General features: G+C 45.9%; 1 protein-coding gene across 12 annotated transcripts in view; it reads left to right on the forward strand.

Moving 5' to 3' along the window:
• PTPRQ (protein tyrosine phosphatase receptor type Q) overlaps nucleotides 1-20,349 on the forward strand; it is a 2,012,995-nt gene that overhangs the window by 1,702,570 nt on the left and 290,076 nt on the right. For all 12 annotated transcript variants that reach the window (XM_069629300.1, XM_069629298.1, XM_069629293.1 and 9 more), the window contains one exon: nucleotides 7,125-7,224. In XM_069629300.1, coding sequence (XP_069485401.1) covers nucleotides 7,125-7,224 — 100 coding nt within the window. The remainder of the gene's footprint in view (nucleotides 1-7,124; nucleotides 7,225-20,349) is intronic.

Genomic DNA, 20,349 nt, shown 5'->3' on the forward strand with positions numbered 1-20,349 from the left:
TGTGTTGGCTCTTGGTGTGAAGCAGTGTAAGGACTGAGGGGTGTTTTAGCCTCGACTCCTACAGGCCAGAAGTAAATTCATCAAATGGTTAACCCCAATAAGATGACCTTTGACCTTGAAGCCACATAATTAGACTAAATTCTTTACACCTCAGAGATGAGCCTTCCGGTTCCTAGGTCTGAACCCCAAGATGAGTAGAATGGAAAATAGGATTTTATAGCGAGCTAATGCCAGTCAGAGCAGTGTGTACACTTGTTTTTGATGTTTGTTACTGGCTTATCCTATCATAATGAAGTACAGCATGTGCAGTTTCCCACATGTAGAGACACCTCTACTGGACGATTTACATTGTGCATGTACAGCACACATACTGATCCTAGCACTAGTTGGCTTGTATCACAAATTGCATGAGGTGCAGGGCAGCTACTCACATTTTGAGACATAATGTGACGGCACAGCATGTTTTCTAGCAGCCGTGGTGCAAGTGTAGTTTAATACAAAAAAATCCTAACCCTATTACCATGACATCAAGACACCTATTCCTTCTTCAAAATGGGAATGTGAGTAGAAAGGGGCTATATATAATTGTGTTAAACGATTCTTTGACAGGTACCAACATTTTTTTGGGGTATTAAATTGCTGTCAATAGTTTTATCCAGCTTGCTAGAATCTATATCTATCTATCTAGATCTATCTATACATGCGAATAGATCAAGACTTGAAATCCAGAGCAGAGAAGATGCGCTGATCCTACTTTTGTTGAGAGAGGTCTGTCAAATGGTTCTCAAAGCAGACCATGTGACTTGACATTTGTGAACCAACAGCTAAGGCATTTTGGGAGTTCAGCTAATGAGGCTCTATTCATATTGTAGTGCTGCAATAGTACCTAAGGTTCCCACCATTATCTGTTAGTATTCAGGAACCCCTGCTGACTTGCCTATTGTCTCCCTAAAATCCAGTTATGAATGCACAACTTTCTTTTTGCTTGTCATCAATGATTTTTACTTGAAAGTTTATAATCAATTGTTGGGTGTCCTGACCCACGTTTGAGCTATCATGCTGCAACATTTGGTGCTGTGGGCTTAGACAATCCAAGATGGCCAAAAAGCCCACATGTACGCCAGAATAGGAAAACTGTGCAGTACTGGCATGGAAAACATCATGATGGCCAGAACTTCCCAGAAAATGCACAGGGAAATGCATGAAGAATAGGCTGCCGCCCATTTTTGCCTAGGTTGTGAGCACAGGAGGGCACTGCCTAAAACCACCATTAGGCTACCCACACAGTAGCCTGAAACCATTGGGAATGGCAATGCTGATTGCCAAAAGCAACCTAGGACTGTGGGGAATTCATTTTCTTAAATCCCAAAAATGGTTGCATTACCAGTACTCACCACTGTCAGAAAGCCGACGTTTTAAAACCACCAGACTTTTGTGTAAAACTGAACAAATGAAACAAAACCAGACCAAGGAAAGACTTGCTAAGAGGTGGATACAATGTAAAACTATACTCTGAAATGACTTGAAGGAAGTAATTATTTAATGTGTATGTAAAAATCGTAATAGACTTAAACTGGGGGACAAAAAGTGACATTTAGCTGAAACCTGGCTTAATGAAACTGAATTCTGCCTAACATCTACCCCCACAGGAGTTAAAACCTGCTCAGCCACTCTTCCCCTTGCCAAAAGGAGTTGTCACCTCTCTGATTAGATTAGGGGTGGAGCAGCTACAGGGAGTTGAACAAAGGCCTGTCCTGGGCCCAGGCAGATGGTTTATTGGGGGGATCGTAAATGGCTTCCTTTTGAACAAAGCCCTTCCTTGACTCAGGCAGAAGTTATATTGGGGGCGTCGTAAAAGTGGCTTCCTCTTGGCAGAAACGGGGAGGGGCAGCCCCCTTTGAGGACAGGCTGAGCTTAAAGAAAGTGGATAGACTGGTTTCTCCACCATGTGACCTGGGAAGACACACCCCTGTTGGCCAGAATATGATTTTAAGAAAGATGTATAACTCATGGTGCGGACTTGTCAAAATTATCTAAATGATACCATAATCCTTGTGATTTTTCTGCCCACATTTTAAGAGGTTTTAGGACCTGGTGGTATGATCTGGGGGGTTGCTAGCGGAAAATAGGGTTTCACTCCAAATGTCTGCATGTTAAAAATCTGACACTTCATCAATTAATGTCCATACTCCTTGCGCACACGTGTGTAAATTTGGGTAAATGTCCGATATTGCAAAACCAGTTAAAAAGTGCAAAATGTTGCCATTTCTGAATGCAAGCCCCCAGGAAGAGCAGAGTTTAAACAGAGTATACCTCATGTGATATGTGATTGGTGCATGTAATTTTAAACAACTGTGTATCTGTGCAATAAGTATTTGAATCAAATATAGATTTGTGGGCAAACTGACCAGGGGAGGATCCTCTGACCCATAAAACCTACAGCATCACTCTGACTCATATTTCCTTCCCCCAATCATGGGAGAGGGGAGAATTGGGCCAATGACAAGTAGAGAGGGGCAGGCTTAGCTAGGCCCAGGCACACACCCATTTTCAAAACACATAAAAAGAGACTTCTGGGACAGGTAGAGACATTCAATTCCATTTGCTGCGGAGCATGCTGACCGACGACTTCACATGCAGAGATCCAGACTTCAAATCCATCAATCTCCAAAGATCAGAACTTTACTTCAGAACTTAAAGCAAGGGCCTAAACCCACAAACTGAGAACTCTTCTCAGCAGGCCTCAGCATCCTCAAAATCATTTGCAGACTATTCACAGCCGGGCTGAGCTGTTGATTCTGGTCTGGAACCCTGCGCCAGAAAGATCCAGAAGCAGTGCTGTACCCAGAGAAAGCAGAGCAGTATCCAGAACCAGAGGCCAGAGATCCAGAGTCACCCAGACCGCTGTTAGCAGAACCAGAGAGCTGACCCAGATCACTGTGAAGTGCCAAGACCAGAACCGGAGTCCAGTCCAAAACCTGACCAGATCCGTGGCGAGGCCTATTTCAAAAATATATTGTGAGTACCTAGCAGAACTGTGCAGAACCAATCTCTTAGTTAAAATAATCTAATCCAAACTATTTAAATCTAACCAGAACTGCCTCCTAGAAGTTGTCACTTGTCAATTCTGCAGTTGCATAGCTGTCACTTGTCATTTTGAGTTTACTTAAAATCCGAAAAAGTACCTTTATTTAATCGTCCGTATCTCTGGAACCGTTTGGGCTGCGAACTTGGTTTAACTTTTGTCTGAAAGCTTAGAATCTAAGCTCTCCAACAAGCCTAGAACCGACTTCCTACTCCTTATACTTTCTCCGCAATCAGGATTCACGCATTCGCGAATTTTGCCACGATTTGCGATTTGGCCCGATTTCTTTACTTGTAAAAAGATAGCTGCTTTTGCCTGAACTGCTAAAATTCGTTTGCATCTTAAGAACCACCCCTGAATCATTGCTAAAGTAGGCCTGAACTCATCCGAAGTAGCTACCACTCCCCCTGAACCTCCTAAAGGGAATTAAAACCATTTTCAGCATATTTCTCACTTCATTGTCACCATATTCAAAGCATTTTGCCTGTGTTTCAAAACTCCTATCTGTTGTATAAGCTGCTGGGGGGGAATTGAACTGAATTCTATTTGGTTGCATTCCTAAGAACTGTGTGCTCTCCTCTTCATCTCCTTACATTGCATAAAGGGGGGGGGGGGGGTGAATTGTCCAAGAAAGTGATTACATTGTCTTTTGCTAAAATCCTATCAAGTTATTTTCTGTACTGCATTTTCATTCCACATTGCATCTATTTGAAACCATAAAAGTATTGTTGCTATCTTATCCATCCTATACCCACTCATCATTGATTATAAAGAAGTGTACTAGTGCCAGACTATCCATTATTGATTACTGCTCAGATTAAGTGTGATATTCAATTATTAATTTATTATAAAGTGTGATATATATATATTGTTTACATTCTCAAATAAACCTTTTAAACTTGCAAAACAGAACTACTTCTTGGCTCAGTGGGGTCAGGGGGATTCTAAGAGAGGGGTGTTATATAGGGGTAGTCATCCAGAACTCATGAACTGGACATAAAGATATATCAATAAGGGTTTCCATTCAGTATCCCAGACTAGGCATTGACTTAGCTGTAGTGCTGGATTGAATCCTCTTACAAAATTCCATATCTCAGAACATAGTTTTGGTGGGAAGAGGCAGATTTCATCAACACAAAAAATTCTCTAAAAAATGTTAACATGCAAAACTATTGCATAATGTAAAATATATAGTGGCATTAAAAAAAGAAAAGTTCCTATGAAAAATTAGATGAAAATCTGCTCTAAAGTACTGCTTTTAAAGGACTTGAGGGCATCCATTTTGTACGTAGAAACAGTATATTCTGTTTCTTTATTTCTCTGCTCTCCTATTGGGAGCTTGAGTTTGTTACTGCACTGCAGCAAACAAATACTTTTCAGCAAAATAATGTCCTTTACTGTATTAGGATGGCATTCATAAAACTGTCTGTCCTGTGAACGCGTGAACAAGTCAAACATGCCCTGTTCATTTAATAGGGTGTGTTTGCCTTGCTGTAGTCTAGTGATTCCCAGCCTGTCTTTTTTTCTGGATGTCTCAAATATTGTTCTTAAAAACAATATTTGAAGCACCAGAAAAAAGCAGGTGTGGGCTCCAACCCGGGGGTGCATAGTTGAACGGGACTAGCCCCTCATCACTGGACCACCAGATTCCCTGGTAATCGCAGTGCTCTTTGCCGTGTTATTGTACAGCATGACAAAGAGCACTGTGAAAGCAGCTAAGGAAATAGACCACACTAGAAGAAGGAAGTTTACCTTTTGGGCTGTGCCCTTTTCCCCTTTATGATTGAGATCACTGCTGGTTTAAGTAATCATGTGGGATGAGTAGGTGGTTTAACCACTACTCATCCCTGCATTCCTTCACAGTATTTGTCATTTTGACACATAGTGCACGCTATTCCAGTTGTAGGCTGCAACTTAGCCTTCAAAACTATATTCACAAGGAAATCTGGTGCAAGTCACTATGGATGGAATGGAAACTCTGTGTAAATTACACCTCATTCTTAAATAATATCAAGTTTACACTCAGAATTGGTGGTCTAAGTAGGAGCACGTTCTTTAATGTTCAAAGCTCACATCTAACACGTTCAATGTTGTTGTTACTCAATCATGTTTACAAATATGTCTATGATGATGTTGAAGTATTGCGAATGTGACTAAAGTTGCACTTTTCTGGTCTTATACTGTTTGCAAATTTACACATCCCCTTTACACACCCACAACTTCCTGACGTTCTCCTGGGAACTCAACCATTTGCTTGTCTTGCAGTTAGCCAATAGAAATTAAAACACACCTTTTGTGAATCATACTTGTGGCAGTTACTACTTTCCCCAGGATTAAGTTGTGCTTACTCATGGAAAGTCTTTTTAAATTGTCCCAAAGCATAATGAAAATTGAATTGTAGTGGTGCCAGGTATTAATACAATATTGTGATAGCAGAGTATGATAAATAAACTTGAGCCTACATGGTTAGCTCATACATTCACTCTGCCTTCTTTGGTTGGCAAATTAGGAATCTCTCATGGGAACACCATTTGTGCTACAATTTTTTCAAAACCTGCTTCCTGCTTTACATGTCGGGTCTTGAAGTCTCTTTCTGCTTATGGAATATAGGAACTTTCAAAATAGCTCCTGAAGCGTTCATTTGAACACGTTTTATTCACAACATTGGCTCGAAGGACATTCGGAGATGTTCAGTTACACCAGCCTTCTTATACCATATTCAGCAGGTGTGCACCGGAGTAAATCAGGAGATTCATGTATCCTCTTTGAGATGCTCATGTTCAAATGGAAATCACAAGGAAAATGATTTGAGTGCACCCTAAAGTTGTAGCGATAGAATGCATGAGGCAGATGACCAGACCAGTGCTGAATAAGGAACAGAGGATATCTTTAGTAATTGCTGTTAATGCTGCATGACATTAACTGGGTCTGGAACCTCTTCCTAGAGACCGTTGGAAGCTTGTAATCAGTAGCAATTCTAAACACTGGTGTCCGTTGAATATTTGTTCTTAGAAAGGAGTTCTCTATCTATATTTGGTGGTTTTGAGTCTGATGGTTGCAAAAGGTGGAATTTCTTGTAACAGTATATCTACTCTAAGCCTTAGAATCAGATCAAGCAATATCTGCCTCAATTACATACATTTGGTCTTGATTAAGTGCCAGGGGATGCAAAACATGTGTTGGCAATATCCCCTATGTAACTAATACATACTTCTGAGCAAACACCAACAATGATCTTTTCATTATTCACCTGCTCCAAACCAAATATAATTAGAATTTTTGACCTATTCATTTACTTCAAGCATCTAGCACGGACACCCTGTGATCCCTTTTCTGATTCCATGAATCTTGGATGTTCCCCTGGGCTCTTCTGATTTGTTCCAGCATGGATCTTTGTAAATATGCAAGAAGCTGTTATCTGTAAATCTAAGATGGTGATGGACATCTAATTTTCACCAGAACACATTTTGGAAATTAGAAGGATACAAACTGTTAAACAAGATGAAAACGTGCTCTGGCAAGCACACAACCCCATTTTAGATGGGCAGTTTAACCCATTAAGTGTGCCCTTAAGTGCTGTGGACGAGTATGCTCGTCCTATTTGCATAGAAATGCATAAAGCTCAGCATTTAAGGGGTTAATCTTGAGTATGATGTCCCCATTTACACAAGGAAATAGAAGAACTAATTACTTAAACGTCCCTCAATCTTTGTGATACAGCCTGATACAACCTATTAGGCTGAGACAAGGGAAATTATTTCCCACTCTCTCTTGACTGACTATTCTCTCTACAGGAGTAAGCCGGTGTAACTACTCGTAACTTTTTGTAAATCGAAAAAAGTCTCTGTCTCGAAGTAGAACAGGAGTAAGTCAATGTTTCTATTGGTTACTTTTTCGTGGATCATCTCCAAAGAGAGCGCTTTAGGGAAGGATCCTTTTCTGTTCCATCAGTGGGTTCCTATTATTCTCTAACAAAGTATATGATGATTTAGGTGCAAAATTGATACTGATGCTCTTCATTCTCCATTTTCATTTGCAGCGGAAGGACTATCAGAAAGAGCCGTAGAAATAATCCTCTCAGTTACGCTGTGTGTACTGTCCATAATTCTTCTGGTGGCCGCCATCTATGCTTTTGCCAGGTATGCTAATATTTGTGGCATTCATTAATAGGCCAGCACTTTTTAATGTATGCTTAAATAGTTCCCACAATTTATATCCTCTAACTTTTTCTACAGGAGATCTATGTAAATCTTTGAAACATATTATGTTGGTACTTTCTCATCATTCTTTCAAATGTGCACAATGATGACAGTAGTCTCTTTATTCAGTTGTACCCCAAATCTTCACATTTCGAGGTAGTAAGTGTTTAGTATTATAGCAAAGGTACATTTCAATATTGTGGGTGCAATTCTGTGCAGGATAGAATGTAAAGGGATTCTGAATCGTGTTTCCTCGATACTTAAATGTATTTGAAAGGAGAAATATGACGCCAGCAGGGGTGACCTGGTCATTATGGGTTTTGGGGCTCAACCCCCATTAAGCACCAGACATCACTAATTTAGTCAAGCAGGGTGTGCCACTTCAGGAGCACTTTGCATTACCAAATAATTACTCACTGGCTGCAGGGACAAAGGCCTTGTAGATTCTGCAAGGCTTATGTTCCTGCAGCCAGCCAACGTCAGGAAAGAGCCACAGACCACAGGAGGCCCTGAGGCTGTCAAATCGAATGCTCCTCTATATCTTTCTATGTCTTACCCTGTAGGCAGGATTCAGGGTGGGAAGTGTCAAACAACTTCTCATCCTGTTCCTGCTTCAGTGTCTGGCCCAGAAAGAGGAGCCGAGTCGAGGGATAAATCGTGGCAAAAATAACTCTCAACAGGTAAATTATATTTAAGAAATGTGTTCCATTTAGTGTGTGTGTGTGTGTGTGTGTGTATGGGTGTTTGTGGGACAGCATTGTGGAAATGCGTGTCTGTGTGAATGAACGCGTCAGTTGTGTTTATGTGTGAGCACACGTGTGTTTGCATGTGTTTAAATGCAGTGATGACATGAATATGAACACATGAACAGAAGACCTGGTGTGGAACTGGGGCAGGAGCAAGCACCTGCAAACCGAGTAGTGTCTGTGGGGTTTTGGGCAGGGCAATCAGCACAGATCAGCATGGACATTTAGTTTGCAGTGACACAGCATGATTACTGCGCATTTTGGCCAAGACCAAACTTAGAGACACTGGCATATATGGGCACAGCCAACCTGGACATGTTTTCTGGGATCACAACTTTTATGCTGGCAATATGAGCAAAGCTAAAGTAAATGTTTTATGTGGCGATACTGGCCCACATGGGCACATACAGCATGGAGCTGTTGTCTTGCTGGGGCATGACACTATAACTGCTAATATGGGCAAATCCAAAGTGAGTGTCATTATCTGGGACACACTAGCCTACATAGGTACAGCCAGCATGGGCATGTTTTGTGGTAGAATAGAACTATTACTGGCTTTATGAGCAAAGCCAATGTTCTTGCATGGGGATACTAGAGTAAACGGGCAGAGCCAGGATGGGCATGTTTTAATGCAGTCGCATCACATTATTAGTGGCATTATGGACAAAGCCAAAGCAAATGTTCTTATGTGGTGATACTCGCCTACATGGGTACATACAGCATGGAAATGTTTTCTTGCGGAGGCATGGCATTATAATTGGCAAGTGTGGCATTATGGACAAAGCTAAAGTGTGTGCTCTTACAGGACTATGCTGGCCTTTGTGGGAACAACAGCATGGGTATATATTGTTGAAGTAGAAAGCATTATTGCTGGCATTATGTGCAAAGCCAACATCAGTATATTCTTATATGGGAATACTGACATATATGGAAATACTGGCATATATTGGCAGAGCCAGCATGAACATGTTTTCTTACAGTAGGATGTCATTATTACGGCCAACATGAAATTCTGAAATAGGGACTCTAGCACAGATGAGCACAACCAGATAGACATGTTTTCTTACAGTCTCATTTCTGCCATTATGGGTAAAGCCAACATGGTCTTACATGGGAATACTTGCACAAATGAGAATACTGGTATATGTTGGCATGGCCATCATGGACAATTCTTTTACAGTGACGTTACTGGCATCATGGGCAAAGCCAATATCAGTGGCTTCTTATGTGGGAATGCTGTCATATGTGGGTACAGCTGCCATGGGTATATTTTCCTACACTTATATTACTGACATTGTGGGCAAAGCTAACACAAGAGAGTTCTTACGTGGGTATGATGGCATATATTGGCAAAGACAGCATGAACGTGTCTTTTGACAGTGGCAATGCTAGCGTTATTAAGCACAACCTGGCAAAATTCAGGAATATCCTCTGTGCAAAGGCATCATGAAAACACACTGTAAAATGCTGCTGTGCACTGTTGGTGATCTGACACCTATTGGATTCTTTCTTGTATTACCCTACAACGACGATTGTAAACGGTACAGCTTTTTATCCATTTCTTCACAGAAACGTGTGCAATAAAAGAAACATTTTACATCATTATTTTGATACAATTCCAATGAAAATGTTCACCAGCCACCAGTGGACTCAAGCATTCAATGCTTTCAATGCACTATCACTTCAGATTATTAACAATGAGGCACAAAAAGTGTGACGCATGTTGCACTTGTAAGATTTTTTGTCCTGAAAATCCAAAATGAAACATTAAATGTACCTTTAGACATTTATGACATATACATTACTCAAAAGCTGTGCCGGTTTAATTTGCCATGTAGAACATAATTTCACTTTGGTCAGTAACAACAATAATAGCAGGTTTTCATGTAGTGCCTCATGCCAGATTTCCCCTACTTCTAAGTGTTCTAGTAGCATTCCTCCAACTTCTAAGTATTGTAGTAATACTGTAGTAGTTACTTTGTAGCATCTTTAATTGTACTGAATCGATCTTGGAAGAGTGAAAAACGGAGTGGGAACCATTAGATTTTGAAATACAATAGAGGGGTACAGGGGCACTACTGTGTAAGAAAATTATACTGTATTTTAGATAATAGTGTACAAATCTTAATGTATTGTTAATAACCAGTATTCAAACTATTACAACATTTCAGGTGCTAAGGGACATAATTTGTCTCAAGACCACTGGAGACAGAAAAAGTAAACCAAAAAACAAAGCATGTTGTTGTAATGTGTATCTGAGGTGAGGGGGTGACATCACTGTTGTATGGAATGTGGTGATATCAGAGTGTATGGAGTGTTGGGGATATTATGCTCTGAAAGCTGGTTCTAAGGTTTACAGTTTAGAGCTATGCTGGCTTGAAGGGACATGCCGATGTTCATCCTGGCAACTTACTTACAATAAACCTAAGTTATCTCACTGGTGACGAGGATGGGATCCTGTCGAGGAGGGGACAGTGCGGAACAAGGAAACATCGCCCTCCATTGAATTCATGTCCCACGAAGAAGATGTCAGCAGGCTTTGGTCTAGTGTTGTTTTAACTAGGCTGCAGATACCTTTTCAGCAGGCCGGGTGGTGCTGATAAGAGGAATTGAGTCGGCACACGGGTCGGTGTGCGGTGCTGGGTGACACTGGGTGGAGTGCGCCAGCAGAGAGGACCCAAGCAGGCCAGGTGGTGCTGTGGGTTTGGTAGTTTTGTGCACCGGCTCTGGACAGGTCAGTGCTCATCCTGGTCTCCATTGGGCGTAGAGGAGCGTCTTACAAGGTGCTGCTGAAGTGAGGGAGGAGGCGGCACATAATGGGGCACTGAACTGGGGCCTGTGGTGATCTGGGACTGAGCGCGGTCAAGGATGGTCGGCAGCCGGTAGGTGTCCGGCGGAGCACGCTACAGGCGGTGTGCTAATATGGCGAGCCGGTGCCTGGTTGATGGGGCGCTGGGCCCTGGGCTCCTGGAGAGCATTCAGGAGCCGGATTCACCAGGCGTCTGCCTAGAGGAGGCTGCGCCCAAGTGCTGGCGGTGGTGGAGGGCGTCGGGGTGGGGATTCCCCGGTGCCATGGACTCCGCCGAGCTCGCTGCCATCGAGGAGGGGCGGAGATGCAGCCTCGGCAGCGACATGAAGGGAATGATGACGTTGCCCTGCAGATGTCATACGTTCCAGTGTCAACTGCTGAAACGTGGAACTCAATTGTGTTCAGAGCTGGAACGTTCTGCATGTGTGGACTGCGTAGCTGAGGAAGTTTCGGAGCATGCTGCTAAAAAGGCGTGCAGTGAGTTGTGCAGTGACAGGTTTCTGTTACCGGAAGAGAGTCGTGCAAAACTAGGTTTCGTAGCAACGTTGGGGCCGGTAGGCGGGCGCACCGGTCTAAACACTCTGGAAGCAGCAGTACGCATTTGTGAATTGTCTGCGCAGTATCGGATCCCAGTAATGGTGTGTGTGGACAGCCCTGAGATTTCGTGGAGTAGATGTGTGGATTTCCGCTGGGGACTTGTCACAAGGTGAACATTGAGATCAGTGTGTTCTTTTAAATTGGTGGACACAACTTTGGAAGACTCGTGTTTTGGTTTTCGTCAGCTTTGTGGCATGAGGAGGGCTAGTCGTTGCTGCGTGAGACATTAGAACAGCAGCAGTCGTGTTCAGGCTGGTTTGTATGGTGTCTAGTGTTTATGTTGTGGCCTGTTTTATATGTGTCAGTCCTGTGGGCCGGTGTGCGTGAGTATGTGTAAGTTTATGTTGTGGCCCAGTGGTATTTTACAGAAATCTTTTCAGATGATATGCTATCCGTTGATTAATGCATTTCTTGTTTAACATGCTTCTTCCTTGCAGGTGTGTTCATGTGGGTATTCAGACTTGTGGTTGAGGGTGCATTAGTGTTCTGGAAATGTACCCTACGTTCTTTAATTGAGGATACATTTATTCTAAGGTGTATTTTCTCACAGGTGGGCCTGATTGGTCTTTGACCTGGACTCGCAGGTGGGGACTAAGGGGTTTTGGTTTCCAAAGGGATTCGCGGAAGTGTGAATTCAGAGAAGTTCCACAGGAGTGTAACTTCCTTCGCTCAGTGAGATTTTAACAGAGACTTTTAACTTTAGCAATGATATTGGCTTTTGTCATTAACGTGCCTCTGTTTTCAATGTGAAGGCAGTGAGTGTGGGTGTAGAGTGTGTGTATAGCGTAAGGGTGTAGTGTACTGCGGTTATGCAGTTGACATTGGGCCAGGGGCCCCTGCATGGTGAGAGTCGGTTTTGCTGCAAAGGCAGCCGGACTGGACTAGGGGTCCGTAGTGGTAGTGTTGGTGTATTGCTGCAAGCGCAGTTGGGCTTGGACCTGGTAGTGTGGTGTCCTGCGGTGGTGCAGTTGGCAGGGACTAGGGGTCCCCGGTGGTAGTGTGGTGTGTTGCGATGGTGCAGTTGACAGGGACTAGGGGTCCCCGGTGGTGGGTTGGTGTGCTGCAAGGTTGCAGTTTGGCTGGACTAGGGGTCCTAGGTGTGTGTGGGTGTACTGTCAGTGGCAGTTGTGTTACGTGAGTGTCGTATTGTGGTGGTTAAGGAGTTGTGCTTTTGTGCAGTCTAGTTGGACTGTATTTTCTTAGGTGTTCGTGGTTGTGTTAGGTGTGCTCTTTATGAGTACTGTTGTGAACTTATGTAGGGATTGTAAAGACCGGAGGGGGGGTCTGCACTTCCGCTCTCTATATGGTAGAAGGGAGGCACAGAGACCCCTGCCAAGATTCTCTATTATGGTAACATAGTCGAGCAATCAAGGCCTAGCTTCTCAGGAGGTGATGCGAGCTGGTTCTTAAGTACAGTGTAGTCCCCAAGTACCCACAAAGGAATGACCACACACTGTATAGGTTACAACACAGTCTTTATCTAATTACTGTTCAAAGGTATATACAATATCACGATAACTCACTTTGTACTCCGAAAATCAACAATGGTAAATATGTACAATTCTAAAGTGGTACCACTAACGTTACTCGATCTTATTAAAGTGCATACGGTCAGAATGACACACAGATCAAAATAAAGAGGAAACCAGTAGTAGAGAGACAAATGAAAGCAAGATGGTTGAGCAATAGGCAGAATACTGTAACTATTGTTAAACACACTTCTGTGTGGAGATCCCCCCACCTGGGCAACCTGTAGAAGAAAGATACAAGCCCAGTCCATATATTGTTCACACTAGACTTTCCAATAGTTCAACAACCCCAAAGTACCTTGGCGTTGTAGCATTCCTTGTCGGGGAAATCGACAACCCTTCTTGAATGTCCTCCCTTTCAGGCAGGAGTCACGGGTTGTCGAACGTCCGACGGAGAACAGGTCGAGCTACGACGGTGAAGTGGCTGTGTCGTTCCTAGCAGTGCTCGTTGACGGGGAAGCGTAAACATCCTGCAAGGAAGAGGCATGCGGGGCACCTGGGTGTCGATAGATCTGGAACGCAAAGAGTTTGAAGAACTGTGGCCCAGCAAGGGCGTCGAGTCGTCGGCGTCGCTGTGGTCTTTGAGTGGTGAGAGTGGATGCTCTTAGGCGTGTCGACGGTCAGGCCTTCTCCAGCAGGATACAGCGGCGACGATGCGGACGAGAGCGTCTTTGGATCAATGAAGTTCTTAGGCAACGGGAGCACAGTGGCTCCAGTCGGCAATGGCGGTCGTCGACAGTGGCGGACAACAGTCCGGGCGCTTCTCCTTGGAGTTCCGCAGCAGTCCCCGTATCGGATCGGCAGCCTGTCGAAGGTCTGTCTACCAGGGAGCTTAGGCAAAGGTCAGCTGTGCACGATGGTCCCTCGTAGCTCGGGAAGAGGGTGCCTTACCAGGTCCTCACTGGGTCAGTTCTTGAAGCACAGAAGCTTTCAGATTGTGAAGGAGAGCAACAGCAATTTGTCTCGTCCAGCAGGGCTCAAGGTTAAGCTTTGTTTACTCCAGTTACTCGTCCTAGTGGACTTCAGCTTCTAACACGATTCCTAGGAGTGAGAGGTCCCCAGATATACTGTTGATCTCCCATTCATTCCGCTGGGTCACACTCAAGCATCCAATCACGACTACGGGCATTCATGCAGGCAGGCAGCCAATCAGGCACATGAGGTATTCAGGCCATTCACTTCTCTCCAGACACTCATAACAAGTTATGTGTATTGGGACAAGTACCGAGCCATTCAACACTCCAAGCTGCATTATACCGGTTTCGGGCAGGGCTGTCTCAACCATTGTGTCAACCACCAGATACTAGACAGCCACAACATAGAATGTATATTTGTCACACACTCCATTCACCCAGGTCCCACCCATAGGCGTACCCACAACATACGGTTGTTGAGAAGGCTCCAGCGAGTCTGGTCGGCACTTCCCCACACTACCATATACGGCACTTCCACCCAACAGCCAGTCAGGGGGAAGGGACAGAGGCAGGGCTTCCCGGGACTTCGGGAAGATCAAGGTAACAGGTGATGGAAGGCAAGAGGCCATGGGGGCCATTTTTGTCTCCATCAGGAATCTACCGATTCCAGTGACAGGGCCTGGGCATCCCAAAATGGAGGACGCTCAGGGCACCAGTCATTTCAGGATGGAGCTGCCACCAGCCCGTACCCTGCTCTGTGGGTCACACACAGGTGCCCAAAAACATACACTAGGGGCACAGGGTTGCACCCCTACCCATGGGTGCCATAAGGGTATCCCACGAGTCTATTCAACAAACCAAAAGAGAGAGAGGTGCACCGCCAGGAGTCCTACATGAACTCCTGCATGGAAAACACGACAGAACACACGATAAAAAGCAGTAAAGGACAAGGATATGGAGGTGCTGTCCCTCCGATGCATTTCCAGCATCACAGTGCCCCCCCCAGACTGAGGTGGAGGGTGCCTGATCTCCCACAGGATAGACACCCTGATCCAGATGGTCAACATACCTCCTGGAAAGGCAATCTGCATTATCGTGACTCTTCCCTGGTCTGAGCTCAATGGTAAAGTCTAGACCTTGCAGACTAATGGACCACCTGAGCAGTTTCGGGTTTTCACCCTTCATCTGAATAAGCCACTTCAGGGGCTTATGATTGGTTTGGACCTTGAAGATAGACCCGGAAAGGTAGGTCTAAAAAGCCTAAGGTTCCAAACAATACTAAAACATTCCTTTTCAACAGTAGCCCACCTAAATTCTCTACCCTTAAGTTGTCTACTGATGAATATGATCGGATGGTCTCTTCCTTTGTCATCTAACTGGGACAAGACAGCTCCAATTCCGGTGTTGCAGACGTCAGTTTGAACGATAAAGGGCTTGCTGTAATCAGGCGCACACAGCACGGGGGCCCGACACAGACTTCCTTTCAAGCCATCAAAGGCCCTCTGACAGTCTTCAGTCCAATTAACCTTCCTAGGTTGTTTGGACGAAGTCAACGTTGTCAGGGGTGCAGCTATGGTTCCATAGTCTGCCATGAAATTTCGATAATACCCAGTGAGGCACAGAAAGGCTCTCACCTGGGTTTGAGTAGTGGGAGTCTCCCAGTCATGTACATCCTGTACTTGACTGGGGAGAGGTTGGAGTTGACCCCCTCCTACCACATGACCAAGATAGGTGACTTTCCCCTGAGCTATCTGGCACTTGGTGGTCTTCATAGTGAGGTTAGCCCTTTTTAACGCCTGCAACACTTTATCCAGATGAGTCAAATGCTCTTCCCAGGTGGAACTGTAGACGGCAATGTCGTCTAAGTAAGCCACACAAAAGGCTTCCAGCCCACTGAGCGCATGGTTGACTAATCTCTGGAAAGTGGCAGGGGCGTTCTTGAGCCCGAAAGGTATGACTCTAAACTGTAGAGCCCCTCTGGTGTTGAGAACGCCGTCTTTTCCTTGGCATGGTCCATCAGAGCTATTTGCCAATAGCCTGAGATAAGGTCGAAGGTGCTCACAAATTTGGCAGCACCTATGGTTTCCACAAGCTTATCAGCCCGGGGCAAAGGGTGCGCGTCAGTTTTGGTGACGGCATTGACTCCTCGGTAGTCCACACAGAACCTCCAATCCTTGGTACCTGCCTGGGAACTTACCTTGGGGACAAGGACCACGGGACTGGACCAGGAACTGGTTGAGGGTTCAATAACACCCAGATCCAACATCTTGGTATCCTCAGTCTGGATGTGGTTCTTGACGGTATCTGACATATGGTTCCACCTGCTTTTGACAGGCACACTGTCACCAGTGTCAATCTCGTGCCTACACCACGGTGTAAGGCCTGGTGTCAGTGAGAACAGAGAGGTGTACTGCCGGAGCAAAGTCCTGCAGGCCTTCTGCTGCTCTGTCGTCAGATCGGGAGAGAGATGTACTCCATCCACTGAGCCATCCTGAAGGTTGCTATGCAGAAAATCAGGAAGGGGCTCACTCTCATCCTCTTCTTGCCCTGAAGCTAGCAAGAGACATGAGACTTCGGCCCACCTGTGGAAAGGCTTGAGCCTGTTAACATGGAATATCTGAGGGGCTACCCCAGAGGCTCCCATGTCAACCAGATAATTGACCTCGCCCATCTTGGAGATTATCCTGAAGGGTCCAGTCCACTTATCTGCCAAAGCCCGAGGCTTGGTAGGCTCCACCACGAGGACCTCCTGTCCCGGAGTCCAATCCACTTGCGATGCTTTAAGGTCATGCCAGTACTTATTCAATTCCTGGCTGGCCTTAAAATTCGCTGTTGCTTGACCCATCATCTGTGTCATCCTCCGTCTGAGGCCTAACACATAGTCCCCCACTTGCTTGGTTGGATCTGGAGGGCTGGCCTCCCAACCTTCTCGGATCAAGGTGAGGGGCCCCCTCACGGGGTGCCCAAAGAGTAACTCGAAGGGGCTGAAACCAACACCCTCTTGAGGTACCTCTCTGTAAGCAAACAGCAGGCATTGCAAGAGAAGATCCCACTTCTTCCTGAGGGGCTCTTCCAAAGCGCCTAACATGCCCTTGAGAGTTTTGTTAAATCTCCTAACCAAACCGTTGGTCTGGGGGTGGTAAGAGGTGGAGAATTTGTAAGTTACTTCACATTCTTTCCACATGGTTTTCATGTAACTCGACATGAAGTTGGATCCTCTATCAGAGACAACCTCCTTAGGGAATCCAACACGGGTGAAAATGCCCAGGAGAGCCCTGGCAACCACCTCAGCCGTAACCGTCCGAAGGGGTATAGCCTCAGGGCACCTGGTGGCAAGATCTACCAAGACTAGGATGAACCGATGTCCACCCGATGTGGGAGGGTCAAGGGGACCGACAATGTCGATGCCAACCCTCTCAAACGGTGTGCCAACCACTGGCAATGGTTGGAGTGGGGCAATGACTCCCTGCAGTGGGACTCCACTTCTACTCCCATCCGTGGCCAGTAGAAATGGGCAGAGAACCTCTGCTTAGTCTTCTTGGTACCAAGATGACCAGCCAAGGGCACCTTGTGCGCCAACTGCAGCAGGAAGGGCATGTAAACCTGGGGTACCGCCAACCTCTTGAGGGCACCATGTTCAGGCTTAGTGGGCTCACTAACAAGGAGCTCACCCTCCCAATAAATCCGAAATGTCCTAGGCACTTCTCCTTGTACCTGGGACAGGGCCTGTGTCCTCATGCCCTCGAGAGAGTGGCACTTTCTCTGTCCCTTACAGAAGTCCACCCGGGAGGGTCCCCCTTCAGCCAACAAGCATTGAAGGTCAGGATGATCCTCCGGGTTAAGAGCCTCTCCCACAGGAAAGTCTTCTGGCTAATCTCCCACAGGAGTTGAGACAGGATTTACCACTGGACCCAGCCCGTCTGGAGCATGGATCCCAATGGGTGCTGTCGGAACAGCGGGAGGAGTAGGGGCTCCCTCAACAGAAGAGGCCTTCTTACTCCTCCGTTTCTTTCGTGCCTTGGGTTTCCCCATCGGCAAGGGTACCGGGCTCGCAGCCGGACCCTGTGTGACCTGCGATAGGGTGACTGCCACAGCAGCCATGGGTAGACCATCCGCGATCATCCCCAATTCGACCAAATCGTTTCCCAACAAAATGTTCGCAGGCACGTTGTCCTGAACCAGGACGGGAAGCTTTGCTGTCTTGTCTCCAATCGTAATGTTGACTAAGGCTACAGGGGATAATTTGGAAGGCCTACCAGCTAACCTGGTGGTTCTCAGAGGAGCACCTACATAATCCTCTGGCTTGAGCAGGGTCCTGTCCATCACTGTCATGCTTGCCCAAGTGTCTCTCAAACCAGTAGAAGGCTGGCCATTCAAGAGGACACTTCTCAAAAACCTGTGTTTTGCGGGATAGTCACCAGTACTTCTGCGTACTGGTCCCAGGCCCCAAGGGACACTAAGGAAATCTCTACGGGAGCACCAAACGTGATCGCAGTAGAGGAGGGGAGGACAGTGGCCTCCACCTCAGGTACGGAGAAGGGATAGGTCAGGCTGACAGCCTGGACTCCAAGTGCCTATCCCTTACACTTGGGGCCACCCCTTCGGTGATCCAGAGCCCCAAAATCCCAGCATGTGCCGGGTGGGCGGGGTACGGTACTGGAATCACTGGGACCCTGCTTTGCAGCAGGCGGACCACTACTCTTACTCCCACCCACAACAGACTTATCCCCACTAGGTTTTTGGGTCTTCGGAGAGGAAGGTTTTGGTTTCCCTGACTGGGATTGTTTTTGGGACTCCTCAGCTTTCTGAGAGGCCCCCTTTTCTTTGTCGTTGTCCTTCCCACTGGAGTCCTTAGGGGACACCCGGTGGGAGATCTACTTGTCAGCCAACCTAGCCAGCTTAAAGGGGTCCAAAATGTTCTGGTCAGCAACATACTGATGCAGCTCTGGTGAACAGGCTTCCGGAAAAAAATTCGAAAAACAAGAGGTGAGACAATTCAACAAATGTTTTCAATTTGTAATCATCAATCCACCCCATCATGTTCATCCACGCAGCACTCACCCAGTCAACCCAAGACACATTCTCTCATTTCTTAAAATCCCTGAACCGTTTAAGATATTGGGTAGGCGTTTTGCCAAACTTGGCGATTAAGGCACACTTCATGCACTCATACTGACCCCTTTCTTCCACACTCGGCTTCAGAATACAGTCATATCCAGTTTGAGGCACTCTGCTTAACAAACACTTAGCCCAATCTCTCTTATCAACATTGTGAATTGCACAAGCCATTTCAAATGCTTCAATCTATTGGAGGATATCAGAACCCTCCGCATACACACCAACCAAATCTTTCATAAACTTGGTTGCTGGGGACCTGACACTCTTAACTGGTTTCGCTGAAGTCTCCACTCAAGCTTTCTCTAGCTGGATTCGCTGACATTCAGTGTCCCGGTTCTTGAGTTCAAGGTCCTTATCTTTGAGTTCAAGACCCCTAGCTGTTAGCTTGAAATCCCGGTTCTTGAGCTCCATTTGCTGTGCCAACTCCTCTTTCTTAAGCTCAGCATCTAGTTGCAACTTGCGATATTCAAAGGCTAACTTCATCCTTAATAACTCAAGCTCTAAAGAACTGCTGGGGTTTGGAACAGAGGCAGCAGGAATGGTGGCATTCCCAGAATCAGTTTCGGCGACAACCCCCAGGGTAGAGTCCTCATTGGTTGCATCCCCCCCTTCAAGAGTTTCACAATCGATCTGGTAGTCCACCAGGGCAGCTATCAGCTCAGCCCTAGACTTATCCACAAAGTCTAATTCCCTGGCTTCACAAGCACTCTGGAGAGCTTCTAAGCTCATCCGAGTCAATTTACCATTCGCAATAGATTCCATTGCTTGTAATACAGTTATCTTGTACAAGACTAAGGGCCTCTTTACAAGGTAGGCGGAGAACCATGGCGCTATTAGCGCCATGGTTCATGCCGGTAAAATACCGGCACCGCCTTGGTGGAAAGGCGAATTACCGGCCCATTCCAAGGTTGGCGGGGTGGTAATTCCCCCTTCCACCATTGCCCTTCCCCATTCCCATTTTTGCCCCATAGGGCATAATGGGAATGGGGAAGGCGCTAATTACAGTACCGCAAATTGCGGTACCGTAATTAGCTCCCTGGGTCCCTTTGCGGGTTGGTTTTTAACGCCTGCAATAAACAGGCGTTAAATTCCCCAACCCGCAAAGGGACCTCGTAGTAAGGCGGTAAGGATTTATCGGTACCGGTAAAATACCAGTACCTGTAAACCCTTACCACCTACCGTGTAATGAGGCCCTTAACCTTAATTTAACAAAGTGCAGATATCCTTCCTAAGTGGCACGGTTATACACTGAGCCTTAAAACCATAAGTATCCCGCCGCTGCCACCAGCTGTAAAGACCGGAGGAGGGGTCTGCACTTCCGCTCTCTATATGGTAGAGGGGAGGCACAGAGA

Source organism: Ambystoma mexicanum, chromosome 12 (genome assembly GCF_040938575.1).
Source record: "Ambystoma mexicanum isolate Mex_15411 chromosome 12, UKY_AmexF1_1, whole genome shotgun sequence".
Classification (NCBI taxonomy): Eukaryota; Metazoa; Chordata; class Amphibia; order Caudata; family Ambystomatidae; genus Ambystoma; species Ambystoma mexicanum.